General features: G+C 38.4%; 1 protein-coding gene across 3 annotated transcripts in view; it reads right to left on the bottom strand.

The window, feature by feature from the left end:
• Positions 1 to 4799: 4799 nt before the first annotated feature.
• Positions 4800 to 18271, bottom strand: part of LOC148639740 (RING finger protein 225-like) — a 34207-nt gene continuing 20735 nt past the window's right edge. Inside the window, exons 2-4 of one of the 3 annotated variants that reach the window (XM_088620788.1) lie at positions 17036 to 17212; positions 7335 to 7464; positions 4800 to 5100 (exon numbers count right to left, since the gene is read on the bottom strand). In XM_088620788.1, coding sequence (XP_088476914.1) covers positions 4860 to 5100; positions 7335 to 7426 — 333 coding nt within the window. In that variant the 5' untranslated portion in view covers positions 7427 to 7464; positions 17036 to 17212 and the 3' untranslated portion in view covers positions 4800 to 4859. The other 2 variants (XM_088620787.1, XM_088620786.1) reach the window with 2 other exon arrangements.

Here is an 18271-nt window from a genome sequence, read left to right as displayed (position 1 = left end):
TTCTTTAGATACGCGATTCCATATTATATTCCCTTTTAATCAAATTCTAAAAGTATGCTTGTTGACTCCGGTATCACGTTAGTTAAAGACTTCGAAGCTTACAATGTTTAGGGAGAATTGGAATACCGGTGTGTATTTTTCCTTGTGATATTTTAAGCTCTAGTTGAATGATAGGTGTCGCATTTTAAATCATTTTCGTAGCTAGAAATTATGAAACGCCCTGTTAAAAGCAAGGAAGTTTTTATGCCCCGTTGAAGTAAAACAAAATGCCTGACAAAGTATGGCTTGGACAGATTCCAAGTGCTTGTACAAATGTGCTAAAGAAATTATACTTTGAGTATACAGCTTGTCCAAAGTCATCCATTATTAATACTATTAGTAATATCTTCAGTAAAGGCTTTGATGCATAAATATTTCTGATAAAGGTAGGTTGTGTACTTTTGTCCAACTGAGCAATCTTGCTTTCATAAAATATACCAACATTTTAATGACTGATGATTAACATGCTGTAATACACAGTTCAAAATTAAAGGCTCAAATGCTGTACATGAGAGGTTAAGCTCCCCCTGGCGGTTTTACAAGGCGACGCCGGATAGTTAGTCACGTGACACACGTGAAACGCGTGATACCGCGTGATACTGTGACACGCCCACCGGGGTATGCCGCGAAATACCTCACCCATTTTGAATGGCTGCATCTGTATACTGTAGGTGTTCTGTTCAAGAGACAAGCAGATATCCAGAGTCATGTTCTAGTACTAATTGTACTCTGTGGAATGTGTAGAAACCATTGTCACTGGAGAGGGGATGGTGAGTTGTTCATGTAGTGCCCAGTAATGAGAGAGATCTGTTGTCATATATCTGGTTATGGAATTTGAGTCATACCAGAAAGTATCCTAAAGGAATAATATGCATGGGTAAAGGAAAAAGTAGGTCTTACCTACATTTATTACAGAATTTTTGTTCCAGCAAGAACACTTATCCATGCAGTGTGTGTATATACAGTACTTTGATACATTTAGAAATCCAGAAAGCCCTTAATATTTCTCATAGCAGATGACTGGTTTCAAAGTGTTGGTAGTCAACAGTCATTAAAAGTGTTACAACTGAAAATGGTTACAATTGAAAACTGTTACAATTGAGAAAATCCTCATTTTTTTTCCTTTTGCAAGTGCTTCTGAACAATAAAATAAATGTAAAAGTGAGTTGATTGTTCATAAGATAAAACAGGATTGATAATACAATAAAGATAAAGTAATCATGATACAGTAAATGAATGTTTCAAACTGGCATTGTAAGAGGCAACCAACATACAGTAGATCTAAAAAGGTAAGGATATTTACCTTTTTAGAATTCCATAAATAACGAGGATAGTAAATAAAGCTAAAGTATATTGTTTGCCATGGTATGGCATGGCTTCTGGAAAGCTTTTGAATAAAATTCCTCAGAAAAAAATGTAAATCTCAGATTAAAAGCCATAATCCATTGCAATGCATGCTCATTGATTTAGTACTGGTTAACAAACAGGAAATGAGGGGAACATACTGTAGGGTAAATTAATGCAGTGATGTGCTACATGGAGCTGTTTTGGGCGAGTTGCACTTTCTAGTCTATACTAATGATTTAGATTTTACTATAGGTAAGCCTCTGGACTCATGACTGATAGGTTGTGGGTTTGAGTCCCCAGTGCAGACACTGCTGTCAGGAACTTTACCCCAGTTGCTCCAGTCCACCAGCTGTAGAAGTGGGGGCTACGGCTGTTGTAAAGTAATTCCTGTAATGGATCGGCTTTCTTTTTGCCTTAGTCTACTTAATGCAACAGAACCCAGGATGAGTTTTGGCATGATGAGCTGTTTCTCTAGTATGAACTTTACCTTTTATAATGAGCAACCTAGTTAAATCTTCACATGAAACAAAACTAAGCAGAATGAAAAAACACTAAGTAGTCCACACTCATAATAAGAAAATACACTGCAAGTATCACATGGCTGATTCACATTTGCAGGAACTGCCTTCCTTAACCTACTGTTCTCTTCTTAGTTTGTTATTTTGTTAACTTGTTTGTAAAGTCCCAATGGTTGCTGGCCTGTATGGATATGAAATGTGGTTACGTAATAATGTATACAGATTTATCTACTGTAGCATACTCCTCAACACACAACAATATTGTGCTCATTTGAACCTAACACAAACACAAATAAAACATAACATCACTGTCACGCCCAGTACACCTAGAGGGTGCTCTACTTTCCTCCTGTTCCTAGTTCCCTGTGATTATTCTTGTCTTTCTGGTGTGTCTTGTTGTGTAGCCTATTTATTTCCTGCTTCTGCTCTGCTACTCGCTCAGCATTGATGTTCAGATGTCCTGAAACCGCCTAGCACCAGGTCGCCCCATGTCTGCTACCTGAGGGCATAGGTTTCTATACGGCATTTCCTGAACAGCTGAGCCTGGGCTAACCCCCGTCTCGCCGCTACGCATAGGGTCTTTTTGCTCTCCTGTCATTCCACGGTTTGTCCTTTCCGACATCCCCGACAATCACAAACAAAAAAATAAAACTTCAGGAAGTGTTCAAAAAGAGCAACAAGAATGATTCTTGGTCACAAGCAATTGTCATATACAAATAGGTTAAGGCATCTGTTACTAGCTGGGGTAAAGAATAGGAATGTACTGAGGAGGAATAAATGAAGTGTGGCGGGCCTTCTAGAGTAAAATGAAATAAGTCATCTTTGCAGCACATTTATTTCTGACAGCTTTTTACTTTCTTTGCCAGAGCTTTTTTCAGAGCTTAGGCTGTCTCGCTTTCAGATTCGAGGAGTGTGGTCTTAAGATCTCTTTTCAGCTACAACACACACACCAGTCAAGAAGGGGAAATTCTTTAAATTTTCAGGGTCTGGTTGAAGAGCTTGACCAGCCTGTGAGATTAAAGGTGGTAAACTGAATTTGGACAGTTTATGACTGACGGTGGTCCCACCTATCTGGGATATAAATTGGGGTCCCCTGTTATGTGAGGAATCCCAACTCTAGTGAAAGCCTTGAACAGCTCCTCTCATATCCACTCAGCAGATATTGTTCTAAAGAGGGATTATGTAAGGCTACCATCGGACATAGTCCAAGATAACTAACACAAACTGGTCCCCAATCAGTTTGTGATGGGCTGATTGGCTGGTGGGTTGATGGGCCAGTCTTACCAATATGCTGAAATAAGGTCAAAGCTAAAAGTACAAGTGGGACATATTGTCCTCCTGCTAGTTTGCTGGCATGTGAGACAGGTGGTGCACCATTTCTCCACCTCTACTTTTATCTTAAGCCAGTAAAACCCGACAACAATTTGGTCCAAAATCTTGTCTTTCGCTGTTTGTCCAGCTGTCAGTATCAAGTGGGCGGTGGAGAAAGCTAGCTGTTGGTGGCTCCTGGCAACTAATAACTGTTTCACTGTTTGGACTGTTTGCATGTACTGTATAGATAAGTGGCTTTCACATTTTCACACACATTTTCACTATCTCTGCAATAAACCTTTCCCTGCTTAATCTTTTACATTTCTCTCTAGAATGCTGTTTGTAGCAAAGCTTATATGTGAGAATGTTTTCCTCTTTTCTCACACTCACATTTTATTTCTCTCTCTATAAAAGCCATTTTAGATGAGTAAAGTGTGTTGCTCTCTTTGCAACTCTTCCTTTTCTTATTCCTTTATTTATGCAATCATGTGTATGAGAAATGTTCAAGCTCCTCGATGACAACAAATGCACACATTTGAGGCTATGAATCATAGTTACTCCCTTAGTTTTCCAGATTTTTTATCTCAGATTTCGCTCAGACCTTCATATTGTACTTATATAGTACAATATATAGTGTCATGAGATGGTCATTTATCTTCTCATCACATGGCTCATCTGTTATGACAAAAGGCCTATTGCCTTCTCTGTTTGACTTTCTTCTCGTCTTAAATCTGCCCCCTTAATAGTGAAATTCAAAATAAGCTTTATTCACCTGACATTACACATGTATTTTCAAAGAACAGTATTTGTCAAGATCGAACAGTTTTACAGAATAGTATCAGTGTTTACAGTATGTCACAGCATACAATATAATACACTACTGAGGTATACAATAAGAGTACAATATGATATAGTACAAATCTGCACTTTATGGTACAATGCAATATACTGTAGCAGGAGTGGTCAACCCAGTCCAGGGAAACCACAGTCCAGCCAGTCTTAAATCATCCATTTTTAAATACTTGAGACATAAAAAAGTTTAATCAATTTAGTGTTAATTGGTTCAAATAATCAGGAATGACTGGTCTATAGCCCTTGACCAGTACTGAGTGTTAACAATTTCAATTCAATCAATATAGACAAACTACTTAATTGAACATACTACCTACTAGTGGATAAAATGAAATTGTTCCAGGTATTTAGAGGATCTTGATTTTAGCTAGGGCTTAAAAACCTGCTGGATTCTGGCTGCCCAGGACACCACTGCTTTATATCTTAATACAATATAGTAAGTCCCTCCCATAATCTTGTAAAAACTTAACATCCCTCACTCTGGATTACACAGGTATGTTCCCCCTCCATTTTGTGTAGGAACTAACTTTGCAAACAGCACCGGCAACCTTCCAGCCACAGGCACAGATCCTTAGCCACAGTGCCACAAATAATAGTATCGAGTTTACATTTTTGTGAGTAATTTTTGTACGTGCCTTATAAAGCTCATGTGTGAAGGGCAAGGATATATAGATCATTCATGATTAAAGTGCTTCATTGCTTCATCATTAATGCATAGAACAGGAGGATCCATGCCCTTTCATTTGACTTTATTTCCCCTTCTTAGGCTCCCTCTCCTGTGAGATCTCACTGTCACAGGCTGGAACTAGGCCTGATGTCGTTCCGGCACCTGGGGCAGGGGCTGCCGTCAAGCCCCTCAATATCTCGGAAACCTTCATCTACGATCTTCACCAGGCAGTGGCGGCAGAAGTAATGGCCACAGGGCAGTCTCCAGAGCTTCCTGTGCAGCTGCCCACAAAACAGACATCTGCGGATCTGCGTGGAGAAGCGTGGCGTCACCACTGGCATGCTGTGGTCAGAGTGGTTTTCTGTACTGCAAAGACACAAACATGACTCTCCTCAGCCACTGTTGTACATTTTGGCATTTTATGTCACACAACATGTTGTGCTCCACCCACCCCTTCTGCTCCGAGATTGTGAAGCATTCTCTGATGTTGACCTTTAGTATAACGCAATTTTCTCTGCTTGTCAAACTGTATTTTATCTCCATTCAGGTGAATGCTTTGCTGTACTTCAACAAGTTTGCACTGTGCTTTCCTTTACTATATTCTTCACTGTTTTTCCCCTCAGCTTGTAACTGCTGAAAAGACCAGCTCTGACAACAAAGGCAGAGAAAGAATGCCGGTTTCTCAGAACTGCAAGATGCGGCCACCTGAAATTCAAACACACCCCTTCTAATGGCCCCTGGTTATGAGCTTAATAGCCTTGAGGTCACTTGCTCTTTATGTTTAATAACTGTTCAATATACAAACAACTTCTTGTGTAGAATACAGTGTTAAATGTATTTATTGCAAATGTAACAATTTGCAAACTTACTTATTTTTTAATACATCTTCCCTTTGATAATTACTTGTGGGCAACTACAGGTAACCACAGAACTGTTTCAATTTTCTGTCAAAAACCTTTTAATGTGTATAGAAAATTATTACATTTAAATAGTAAAATTGTGGCTATTTTTTAATGGTTATCCTAAACATAATGACTAACCACTTTATTAAAAAAGTACATATAAACTATTATTACTGTGTATAAATATTTTAGCAGTAAATATTGCTTGTTTTTACTTTTAGAAGTATGTTTAGTGTTTTGGTAAATGTAAAATTAAAATTACAAAAGGTGAATTTATTTCAATATTTTTCAGTGACAATTTTTGAGTGAGTGCAAAGGAATACTTTGTCGGGTGCTCTTCGCCCAGTCCAAAGAAATGCTGTTAAGTTAATCGGCCTCTGAGAAGACTGGCCCTGGTATGAGTGTGTGTGTGTGTGCTTGTGTCTGTGTGCCCTGTGTCCAGGGTGTATCCTGCCTTGTACCCATTTCTGGACAGGCTCCAGCTCCCCCATGACTCTGCACTTGACACAGTGGTTAGAAAAAGGAAGGATGGATGTTTGATATGAAATACAGAACACTGGTTACTACTGTGGGCAATACTTAATCCTACAACTATGGTGCTACTCAAAGCATTTCATAATGAAATATTTTTTACCAAAAATATCAGGTTAAAGATACTCACATAGACCATACTGGTATACTATATTTCACATCGATCCATACATAGATCAAAACAAATTTGATACAGCAAACATTACTGATAAAGAATAATACTGCAGCAATATAACTAACATAAAGTAAACCCACATTTAATGCCATCATCGAATTATAAAAAAAAATAAAGCATGAAACTACGCATAAAAGAGAGAGAGAGTACTTTAAAAACAGAACTGTGAGCACAGGAGGAAGTTCGTGGGGGTCAGATTTTCCCATGTGGCATGACTCACAGAGACGAGTCAGAATAAAGATGATACCAAAGGGGTCACCCGGGTGTGTTTTTTCTCTGTGAACCTCCTCCCAGTGCAAATACGTCGTGGCATAATAACATTTTCGTAATCACGACACGTGGGAATCTAATGGGAAATATGAATATGAAACAAAAAATGAAAACGGATGGATCACTTCGTATTTCAAATGCGATGAAATCCTTCTCAATGTGTACTGTATGTGCTGTGTAATGTATTTTTGTCACCGTGCAACTGTTTTACTTACAGAAGTTAACAGTAGTGTTAAATGTAACTTTTCTATATTTTATACTGTTCTGCCATTGTGAACCAATAATTGTATATACTGTATGTAGGTCGCCCTCGACAAAGCGTCAAACGCATAAATAATTGTAACCGATAACCTGTTGGGTGAACGCACGGTTATATCCGCTTCGAGTAATATCCTGAAACCTGTTTGCATCTACGATGATTTGTATCCCCTACAGAAATCACGTTGCCCTCCTGATACCAACACGAAGGAAGCTGTGGTTAATTGATCATCTTTATAATGCGTTTACAACGTAACACACATCTTGCAAAAAAGGAACAGGGTATATTTAGACATTTTACAAACAACGAAGCAGTGTTGTTGTTGTTGTTGTTGTTGTTGTTATAAAAATATCTGTGGATCTCGCATTATTTTGAATCCATGTAGAGGTAATCACGAGTCCGTACAGGAGTGTAGCTGAATACGGTGAGAAACAGACACCATCGAAACACTCTCACCCTGTACCTGTCTTCTTCAGGCACCAGCCGCTCGCTCGGGCTGCAGCAGCGGCCCAGAGCGCACAGCATCTTCCAGCAGTCCTGCACTCTCGCCTTCATTCCTCCCCGCTCTCCTCGCAAACCGTAAGATAAAAAGCCTGGTGATTTTAAAGAGGGAAAAACAGAAGTATTTATAGACCCTTTGTCGATTTTCGCTTTCATCAACATGAAGCCATATGCACTACCCAAGCTAGCTTGTCTGACATTTTATCTAGCGTTGTTTTTCTTTTTTAAGTATGATATCTGAGTGGCTGCTGCAAATGTTGTGTTCAATAGTACCTATCATACTGTACAGCATGTAGCGGAGGTAGGCTACTTTTATTTGCGCAATGATAATACGCATACTGTAATTTTGTTTGTGCGAATCGATATATCACCTCAAAGAGGCTTTGCAAAACTTGGAAGATAAGTTTGTCGTAACGTTTTATTATAATGAATGAACAATGCGTCTTAGTTAAAAGAAAAGATATGGTACACGGTGCTTGATTAGTTTGGAATTTCTGCTTTGTTGGGACCTGGGACTTGGGACTTAGGAGACATTCATTACATCACAATTAAAATCCTACAGAGTGTGACGTACTGTATCACCCAGTACTGGACTTCGTGGCTCAAGCGTGTTCCATTTGAGTTGGTTATTTAATTTAATCCCAAATTTAACTATTACTAATTAAACTTTGTATAATCGTTTTGAGTTCTGGCATATCACCAAGCTAATCTTTTTGTTTATAAAAACTCTTAATAAATACTTACTCTTCAAAACATCCCTCCTAAATTTTATTTGACGTTTTGCATAGTTAAGTCGCCTTTTACCTGACATGATTAATACGGTCTTTTTGAAAGGATGCGACAGTATACTCCATACTCATTTCCATTACTGAAATATATATATATATTCTGTACAGCTCAATTACTTCACCACAATCAAGCTGTATTAAACAGAGGTGTCTGATCTATGACACTGTTCGATCTCTCCTCAATATGCATGTGACAACCAACAGTGTTTTCACCTATGAAGTTTTGTCCTTGGACTAAAAAGGTTTTTGATTAGCTAATAATATTATGCATTAAATGTTTAGGCAATGGTGCTGACAGGCATGTCAGGAATGTCTGCTTTCACCCTTTATTTGGAGTTTCTAGCACAGTCTATTCTTCTGAATATTCATCTGACTACTTTTAATCCTGTTAATAATGCTTCATGTTATGCATCTCTCTATACAGATGAAAAATCGTTATATGATAGTTGAAATGACACTACATGTCATCACAGTAAACAACTTTAATAGCATTTCTAAATAGACAGGCACTCACCTATAAAGGTGGACTAATTTCCCTAATTCTCTTTTGCTCCCGTTTCCATAATAAAAAATAAATGAGCTTCTTTGCTTAATATTTTTTAATTTTAAGATTTATTTTTATTCACCTTGGGCTCTTGTGATAGATTGCGTTTCAAAAGTCAAAATTAATGTGTAAAATAATTTGAGAGGTTAGTATGCTGTCAGTATTGCTGCCTTAGAGCAATGGGGCCCTGGGTTCAAGTTTATTGTCATTATACTCATACACAGGTAGATGGTATAATGAAATGCTATTTAGCTAGCTCTCAGACGGTACGTAGTACAAAAAAACAACAACAATACAATTGTATAAGAAAAGAAAGACAGAGACAACAGGCAATGTGCAAAACAACAACAAGCAATATGCAAAACAGCAACAGGTAACAGGTAATGTGCAAAACAACATCAGTAGTGCAAAATCATACATCAGCAGAATGAAATAAAGGATAGAAAATTATGGGGAGTGAACTTCTTGACAGGTGAGGTAGAGGTAGATTTTAATGTGTGTTTGAGTTTTGAAAAAGAGAGAAGGCACTGCAAGGGTTCAGATTGTAGGTTTTCCAGATGGTAGAGGGTCAAACAGTCTGTAGCTGGGGTGTGTGGGGTCTTTGATGATGCTTAGAGCTTTCCACAAGCACTGTCTGTCATAAATGTCCTGGATTGATGGGAGAGCAGCCCCAGTGATGGACTGGGCAGTTTTCACCACCTGCTGTAGGGCTTTGCAGTTTGCAATACTGCAGTTGCCATACCACACTGTGATGCAACCTGTCAGTATGCTTTCTGTAGTGCATCTGTAAAAGGTAGTGAGGATCTGGGGAGATATCTTAGCCTTTATTCATGTTACGTTCCACGTCCCTCCTCTAGAGGGCGCTCCTACCCCTATCGGTTATGATTCATTTCTATTATTTCCTGATGCATCTCGTTTGCCTTTTGGTTAAAAGCCTAGCGTCTCTGCAGTTCTGGGCTCAGTATTGGAAGATAGACGCCACAAGGCTTGCCCCTTTTCTGGGTTCTCCGAAGGCAGGCCTTTTCTCCGGCGTGTGCTGGAGGTGTGTTTCCAAGCCTAACAGCCTGGGGTCTGCCTGTCAGGAAGTCCAGAATCCAGTTGCAGAGGGTGGTGTCAAGACCCAGTGCACTGAGTTCTTGACTAATTTCTCTGGAATAATGGTGTTAAAAGCTGAGCTGAAGTCGATGAATAGTAGTCTTGTGTATGTGTTCTTTTTATCCAGATGGGATAGGGCAGTGTGTATAGCAAAGGAGATTGCGTCATCTGTGGAGCTGTTGTCCTGAATTGGTATGAATTGGAACGCGTCCTGTTTGTCTGGAATGGTGTCCTTAATGTGCCCCATGACCAGCCTCTCCAAGCACTTCATGATAACAGGGGTTAGTGCCACCAGACGCTAATCATTAAGGCATGTTATTGTGGTTTCCATAGGTATTGGGATGATGGTGGTTGTTTTGAAGCAGGTGGGGACAGCAGCTTGGGCCAGGGACATGTTGAAAATGTCTGTGAATACACCCACCAGTTGAATGGCACAGGCTTTGAGGACGCAACTGGGTCACTCTTCAGGTCCAGTTCAAATCAAGTCCTGGGGTGCTGTCTGTGTGGAAATTGTATGTTCTCCCCACGTTCAGATACATTTCTTTTAGGTGCTCCACTTTCCTCCCACAGTCCAAAGACATGTTGGTCGGTTAATCGGCTTCTTAGAAAATTGGCCCTAAGTGTGGGAGTGTGTGCATGTCTGTGTTTCTGTTAGTGTGTCTGCCCTGCGATGGACTGGCATCCTGTCCACAGTGTACCCTGCATCGTGCCCACTGCTTGCTGAAATAGGGTCTGGCTCCTCTGTGACCCTGAAATGGAAGCAGCAGTTATAAAATTGATGGAATAATATGACAGTATGTTTAATTCTCCACTGCACAGCATGAAAGGTCTATGAGAAACCTGGCTTTGCCAAACTATCAGTTGTATTTCCATTTCTTTATTTTGTGAATTGTTCATGTGGATAAATCCAGACACCTTTGTACTGTATCTTGGCATGAGAAGAAAGTTTAGTTTTTCTATGTAGACTTGATTTATAGTGGAATACCTATATTTTAGCTCAATAATAATAATGCAATTACATTATTAATATGGCCTCCTACCTTTCATAATAAACACCAAAAAGACAATTATTTTTTTCATTTTCAATTGGGCAACGAATAGAAAGCCTAACGGATGTTTTCCAGGGTGATGGTTTAAGTCATTCAGAGTTTTGGAGTATCAATATGAGTTGCTCTTTTTCTGTTCTACAATGTGTAACTATCATGTCCTCTAGGGGGCGATGTTGTGAATGCATACAATGGTTCATAGGAATAAGTAATACTGTAGGTTTATTCCACACTGAAAAAAAGAAGAAAGAATTCACACCTGAAGAAGGCTCCACGGCCGAAATGTTGTGTTTTCTTTCTTCCTTTGTTCAGCATGGAATAAACCTATTACTTGTTCCTTTGCAGCCTACGCATGCTGACGCAGCTACCCACCTGAACTACTACAATGGTTCATGACTCTTTATTGCTGTCTTTACAGAATTCCATAGCAGGAGATACTATTGCAACTTGAATGTGACAAATGGGACCGTTACCTGAGCCAATATTTGGAATTATCAAGAATCTGCCTTCAAAAATCCTAACCATAAAATAATGTACATTAATTATATTTCAGTGCATCTGACCCTTGACAAATGGTATGTTTTGAAATAAGCTCCTAGCGCTAATGTGTGTATCCTGGCTATTGGAGTGTACAGTCTGCACATTTTGAGAGTTTCCACAGTTGGTTAAATTATAGAAATGGGTCTTTTCTTGTTTGTACATTATTCTAAATAGGGATATTATAATTTTTTCTATCTTGTACTCATGGTCGATGAAGACCCCAATCCATGTCTCTCACAATGACAGAATTAGACCTGACAGCATCTAAAAAGTTGTTCTGCATTACATTTCCTGGTATCCCTTGGTTCTGTAGTATGTAGATTAGATTTAGGTAGGTAGGGGCTTGAAGGGGGTGGAAGCCAGGGGACAGTAGCAATAGTTGAGGGGTGATTGTAGCCACACTCTCAAAAGGTGCTACAGTTTGTATTATTAATATTTTACTTACATTTATGACTGTTTATTTTTTTAAATAAAATCTATTAAAATTAAGTCAGGATATCTCATTAATGCCTCTAATAGGAGCGGAGATCCCCTGAGCTACACTACCAAAAGCAGGGATCTTTCACACTAAGTAGAAATGTGTCAAGGAGTACTATAGAGGAGGATAGGGGAATGTGTGAGGTTGTTTTATGTAGGGTGGGGGAAATGTCATTTTCTTATAGCTATAATATAGCTTACATAATCAAATTGTCTCCACTAAAGATTCAGTTAAGCAGCTGAAAGCCAAGATGGATTAAAAACAAGTGGCCCCTGGGACTCAGGGAGACCACAACCCAGCAGGTCTTACAATCTTCTTTTAGTGTCAGCAGCATTTCCACCTCAGATCCTAATATCATCAGATCTTAAAAGCTAAGCAGTGGAGGGCCAGGTCAATACTGGTTTGAGAGACATCTATGGATACTCAAGCTGCAATTGTAAGTGGTATCTGTGGGCCGGTAAGCAGCACTGCTCTTCTGAACCTTAATGTCCAAACTATTTTCTTGGTTCAATCACCTATTACTTTCAAGGCAATGCAAACAGGCTTTAAATACCTTCCCCATCTTCATTGTCTTTATATGTCTGTGAGTTACATTTCATCATCTCCATTGTCTGTTAATTATTTCCTGGAATGAGCTACATTACCTTACACAAAGTGTCTGCTTGGACAGCTCTAAGTGTAAAAAAATGCAAAAATGAAAAATAAATAAAAATGAAACGGAGCAGGATAATCAATAATAACAACCCCTAAACTGTAAAGATATGCCAATAATGTACTCAAGCGATTCTTATAATTAAAGGTACAGCTCTTATTTTTCTGGCAAAGCTCTGGTGAAAAAGTAATAAATCAGAGGCAAATTGGGATTAACATTTATTAACAATAACAACAACACAAACTAACAACACACAATACAACATACTGTATAACATTAAAGTTACCCTATTTACAAACGAGGCATCTGCAAGGCCTATATCCTGACTAACCAGAAATAAAACCCAGAATGCTAACCCTGTATTCAAAAATCCTCTATAAAACCTAAATGGGCCCACAGGAGAGAGAAATCTGCATCCTAAAAAAATAGAATAGAACCCAGAGCTAAATCTCTCTCCTCATAAATCCAGAATATCCAATTGGGACCCTATATCCCTATTCTAAAAATGCATCACTAATGCGAAGACAATGTCTTTTGCCTGGAAATTCCCCATCAAACGTTCTTAAAATAAACAGACTAGAATAGCAAACTAGAATCTGGTCTTTATGGTTGATTCAGACAAGGTCCTTGAGTCTGAGATACACTAATTCTCCTTTCTCTGTCTCTTTCTTTCACTTTTTTCTCTTCCTTTTTCTTCTCTTTCTCCTTTTGCTTACCTCTTTCTGGATTGTTGATGACTCTTTGAGAAACATATTCAAAATAGGATTTTATGACTGTAGAATTCAAGTTTGTTGTCCATCTGGAAGACTTGGAGATAAAGTATAATATGTCAGAATATTATAGAATATTTGTTTTCCAGATGATAAAATCCTTTAAAACTTGTTTTATGTGTACAGTGTATTAGACATGTTTCTTTTGTTTGTTTGTTTTGTTGTCAGCATTTCTTCTTATGTTCTGGCAATGGCACTGAGTCACTGGCACGGTATAACTAAACAGGTGTAGTCCTATTATTTGTTTAAGAGATTGTTACATAAATGATAAATAAATAATTTACACAAAAGCAGGCCTACTGCTTCAAAGGATTGCTAAAAGTAAAATCTAAGCAACTTCATCTTGTTGGCTTTTTATTTTTAAGATGGAAAATACAGCTTTGCCAAGGAATAAAGGGGTCCCAAGGAGTAAGACTGCAGAGGTGATGATGATGTCACAATGCCCTGAGGTAGACTGTGACTTGTTGTCAGTTTTAATGCTTAGAACAACAAAATCACTAGTCTTCCACACTGCACTGAACCAAGACACAACTGTGCACATGCAACCTCCTGGACTGCATGCAGACTTTGAACATGTTTTAAGCTATTAATTCAAAATCAGTGTAATTTAAAATAGTCTGACCAGAAACATTTTTCTGGGTGCCCTTGTCTGGAAGATATACTCTAATGTTTAATGTCTTATCAAGTTATCATCTCAGCCTGCACAACAAAAAATACCAGGATTTCAGGAAGATGAAAGGGGTCTTTACAGAATATAGATTTTTATAGACAATAAAAAAATGTTTTATAACCATTCATGCAATCACTCTTTGTTTACCATATAACCATAAAATCACTTAAGAATGATATTTCAATTGGGCTGCAAAAATAAAAATTGAGAACACAATACAAGAATTAAGTAGAATTGAATAAAGGTTAGTTAATACAGTATATACTGATGGAAAAAAGAAATGCAACACCTCCTCCTCCACACTCTGGCCCTCCCATCTGCGTGGAACAGGCTGAAGAGTGACAAATCTGTGAAGAGGACCTGATGCCACTGCTGACGAGTCCATCGCAGCCTCTGTCTGGCCCAAACCAGCCGTGTGTGGTGTCTGACAGGTCGCCTTGCTCTATGGCCAGCAGCATGAAGCCTCGCTGTCATGTCACTGATGCGGGTTCTCTGTCTGCCGGCAGCTTCAGCAGCAGTACTGTTGCAGATCTGAAATGATTTATCAGATGGACCAGTCTGATGTGTCGGTCCTGCTCTGGTGTGGTCACTCGAGGGCGGCAGGATCTTGGACAGTCATCTGTCCTGCCAGTCTGCTGAAACCTTCTCTGTCGGGACACAGTGGAGCGGCTTACTCCATAGTGTCTGGCAACGCTGGCAAAGATGACATGCCTGCCTGCAGCATGCCAATGGCCCTCTCCCTTACTTCTGCTGACATTTGAGGCATTATGGAATGCAAGGATAACTGACTATGTGTGGCTTTTTTCTTGCAGTGACCTAAGCTTTGAATTAAGGCCTTTTTAAAGGTGACCTGATCAGGCATTGTTCCATCTGGACCTCATTGGGTAAAAGTGCACCTAACAAGCTTTTGTGTGATTGGCAAGTTGCAACGCCTCACTGCACAAGCTGTATTGCTGGTCAGAGGGCTTAAAACAAATGTTGACAGCTTTTTGTGAAAGTTCGTGAATTTCAGATTTCTGACTTATTTTTTAGTTCACAGCCTTATTAAAGATTCCCAAACATTTTAGTACATCAGCTATAACTATAGTACTCTCATTCCAGAAAATGTTGCATTTCATTTTTCCATTAGTATATTTTAAAGCATGTACTGTAAGTAACTACACAACTGCACCTAGTGTGTTGAAATTTATATAATTTATAAAGGACTGAATTCAATCATTTTAAATATCAAGTATTATTACAAACCATCTAGAAGATAAGTAGAGCAGGTAACTAAAAACAGTTTGCATTCAATGGGGTGGCACAGTGAGCAGGTGGCTGGTGCTGCTGCCTCAGAGCTCCTGAATTGTAGCCTGGACACCTTCTATGAGGACTTTGGATGTTCTCCAAATTTCTTTTATTTATTTTTTTCTGGGTGATCCTCCAAAAGACATGGTGGTTAATTTACAACTCTTAATTATACAGTATGACGCTTGTGCCTTGTACTGCTGGGATAGACTCCATGGCCTATTCCAGGAATAAGCAGCTTTCTGATAGTGTTTGTCAGTAAAGAAATGGAAATGGCAGACAGTAAAGGAAGCAGAAGCGATCAGAGACACAGAGCAAGAACACTATGTCACATAAAACCTTTAACCTTTAACTCCAGAGAGTTAAAGGTTAAAGGAGCAGATGTCTTCAGATTAGTAACAAATGAAGGGTTTCAAATAAAGGCAGTCATCTTGTTTATTTGTTTACAGGATCTTGTTGAACAAATTATGGCATAGTTGTTCAACAGCGTTACTGAACACTTCGTACTGGACACATCTACCATACAGCTCACCATTAAAAGATATCATTCAGTTTTTTTTAAACATAGAAAGCAACCTTTATGCATTCAGGTCCAGCTTTCATTTTTGAGCCCCTGTTACAATGTTTTAATTCTGTAAGGAAGAATGTGTAAATGAGGCATGATACAGGTAAGTGGCTTTTGGTTGTGCAGAGTAATGGAACAATTATTTAAGTGAGACCCAACTAGCTGAGGAGCTGAAGGGTATGCTCCAGGGGGCATGGCATTAAACAGAAGAAAGGAGTAACATACTTTTAATTTTTGAGAAATGTTTCTGTCTTGTAGTGAAGCCATTTTAGCTCATGAGGTCTGTATTTGTACCTGTCTCTAATGCTTAATTGTACTCCAAACTCCAAATCAGAACATGAAACATGGAAATTTGAAACCTGATTTTTCTTTGAAAATGTAAATAAGTTGAAGTTTTAATTAATTGTAGCTAAAAAACATACAAATATATCTACAGAAGCATTCATCTGGAGTCATAAATCCACACTAATGGAGAAGTAGTATGTGTGTTTTTATTTTTATAGAAAATAGGACTTAGGACTAAGTCATCTTTTCTGTATATCACTGCACAATTTATTGATCCACATACAACACTAAGTAAAATCTTCGAAATAGTGAAATATTCCATTGAAGTGTCATGCAAAATAATTTGTTTCACTTGACATTGACACTTCTTTCCCTTCATATGTAAGATAGATGGCAAGGAAGATGTAGCCTGACACATAGAGGAAAAAATGTCTTTATTCATACAGTAATGTCTTTTTGCATCATTATAACCTTGTCAGGACCTGATCATTTCTAGGATGAGGGACCTATAAGGAAAGCAAGGTTGTTGTTCTGAGTATTGGTTTTGGGGACCAGTAGGTTGCCCTCTTCTCTCTGGACCAGTATTTCTAAACCACAATTCCAGTAGGTGACTGGGACACTGTGCTCTTTTAGGTGTGATCCTTCAAAGGAAACGTTAAACTGAAGTCCTGACTACTTCATTAAAGACTCCATGAATACAAATTATTTATAACAGCTACTCTTAAAAATATTTAACAAGGCAGTATAATCTACATGACCTTATATGAAGCCTTATAACCTTATAGTTAACTTAAGGTTTCTTAACAATTATTTGAAACTTAACTCTTTTTTAACATTAAAATAACACTGTTGCTCAAAAACAAACTTGAAAAAAACAAAATCAATCATGATACTGGAATGTTCTGTATGTGCGGAATTTTTAAACCCCAGCTGTTCGGCCTACCTCAGACCTTGGCCTTCTCTGTTGCTAGGGAACAGCTGCACTCAAGATGGCCTCCCTGTGTTTTGCCATTTTTCTCTGCAGAACAGGAATTTGGGAGCTAATTACAGATTTTGCCTCACAGCATCTGTCCTGTCACAGCAGTCCAGCTGAAACCTTCAGCCACAAGGGCTTTGAAACCTGAAGGAGAGAAACAATGAGGTCTGAACAACCTTGTCGTCTTGACAGGGCCAATTTCAAAACCAATTAACCTACTAGTAGGTTTTGGAATGTGGAAGGAAACTAGAGCACCCAGAGGAAATCCATCTGAGCACAGGGAAAATCAACGAACAACACACAGAGGAAACCCCAGGTCTGGAATTGAACCTTGGACCCCAGCACTGTGAGTTAGCAAAGCTAACCACTACTCCACCAAGCAATTTTTGATTATGTGAAATATATCAATATTCAAAATCAAGACTCAGACCAAGGTGGTCTATTCCTTTTTAAGGAAAGAGCAGAGACCTAGGATGTGAAGTCCATAGCAGGGAATATGTTGTAAAGAAAAAGTCATAACCTTTAATCTGAAACATACAAATGGCTTCTACCTATATTGAGTAGTAGTATCTGAGAGGATAGCAATTCTCTTTGACACCTCCATGTCTGAGGCAAAGAAGAAAATGTCAAAGATCAAAGGTTTGTGCATTTCTACTTTACTAGTAAAACACAGCTTCTTGACTGATAACTAGTAAACTGGACTGCTTACTAGTAATACCTATTAGGTATTACCTAATGCTTAATACATACCAAAAAACAAACAGTAGGATATATATTACCTATTAATTATTAAATATATTAAAGTACCTATCCCACCTTTATACAGTGATTGTACAACATAACTGGGATCTGCAACACTATTTTTACATTTCAGGGTTATAATTAATTGACAATGATCAATGCATTTCAAACCACAATGAAACTACAAAGTACAGTAATACAGTAACGTGTACAACCTCAAGTTCACATCACAAAACAGACAAAGTTTCAAAGAATGCGTAGTGCAATATTGCCATCGTTGTTTGCAATTCAGAACGAGGCAACATGATGTAGAAGAGGCCCTTTTATAGTGTAAAAATGCTTCAGAAAAAGTGAATTTTGCTACAATATTAATTTTAAATATTTTCATTAAACCAACATATACAAGGGGACATGTTTTTTAGATACTTAATCTAAGCATGGCAAAAAATGAAGTTATAAACC

The sequence above is a fragment of the Lepisosteus platostomus genome, chromosome 26, assembly GCF_059453375.1.
Source record: "Lepisosteus platostomus isolate fLepPlt1 chromosome 26, fLepPlt1.hap1, whole genome shotgun sequence".
NCBI classification, from domain to species: Eukaryota; Metazoa; Chordata; class Actinopteri; order Semionotiformes; family Lepisosteidae; genus Lepisosteus; species Lepisosteus platostomus.
This window is presented reverse-complemented; position numbering and strand designations above follow the sequence as displayed.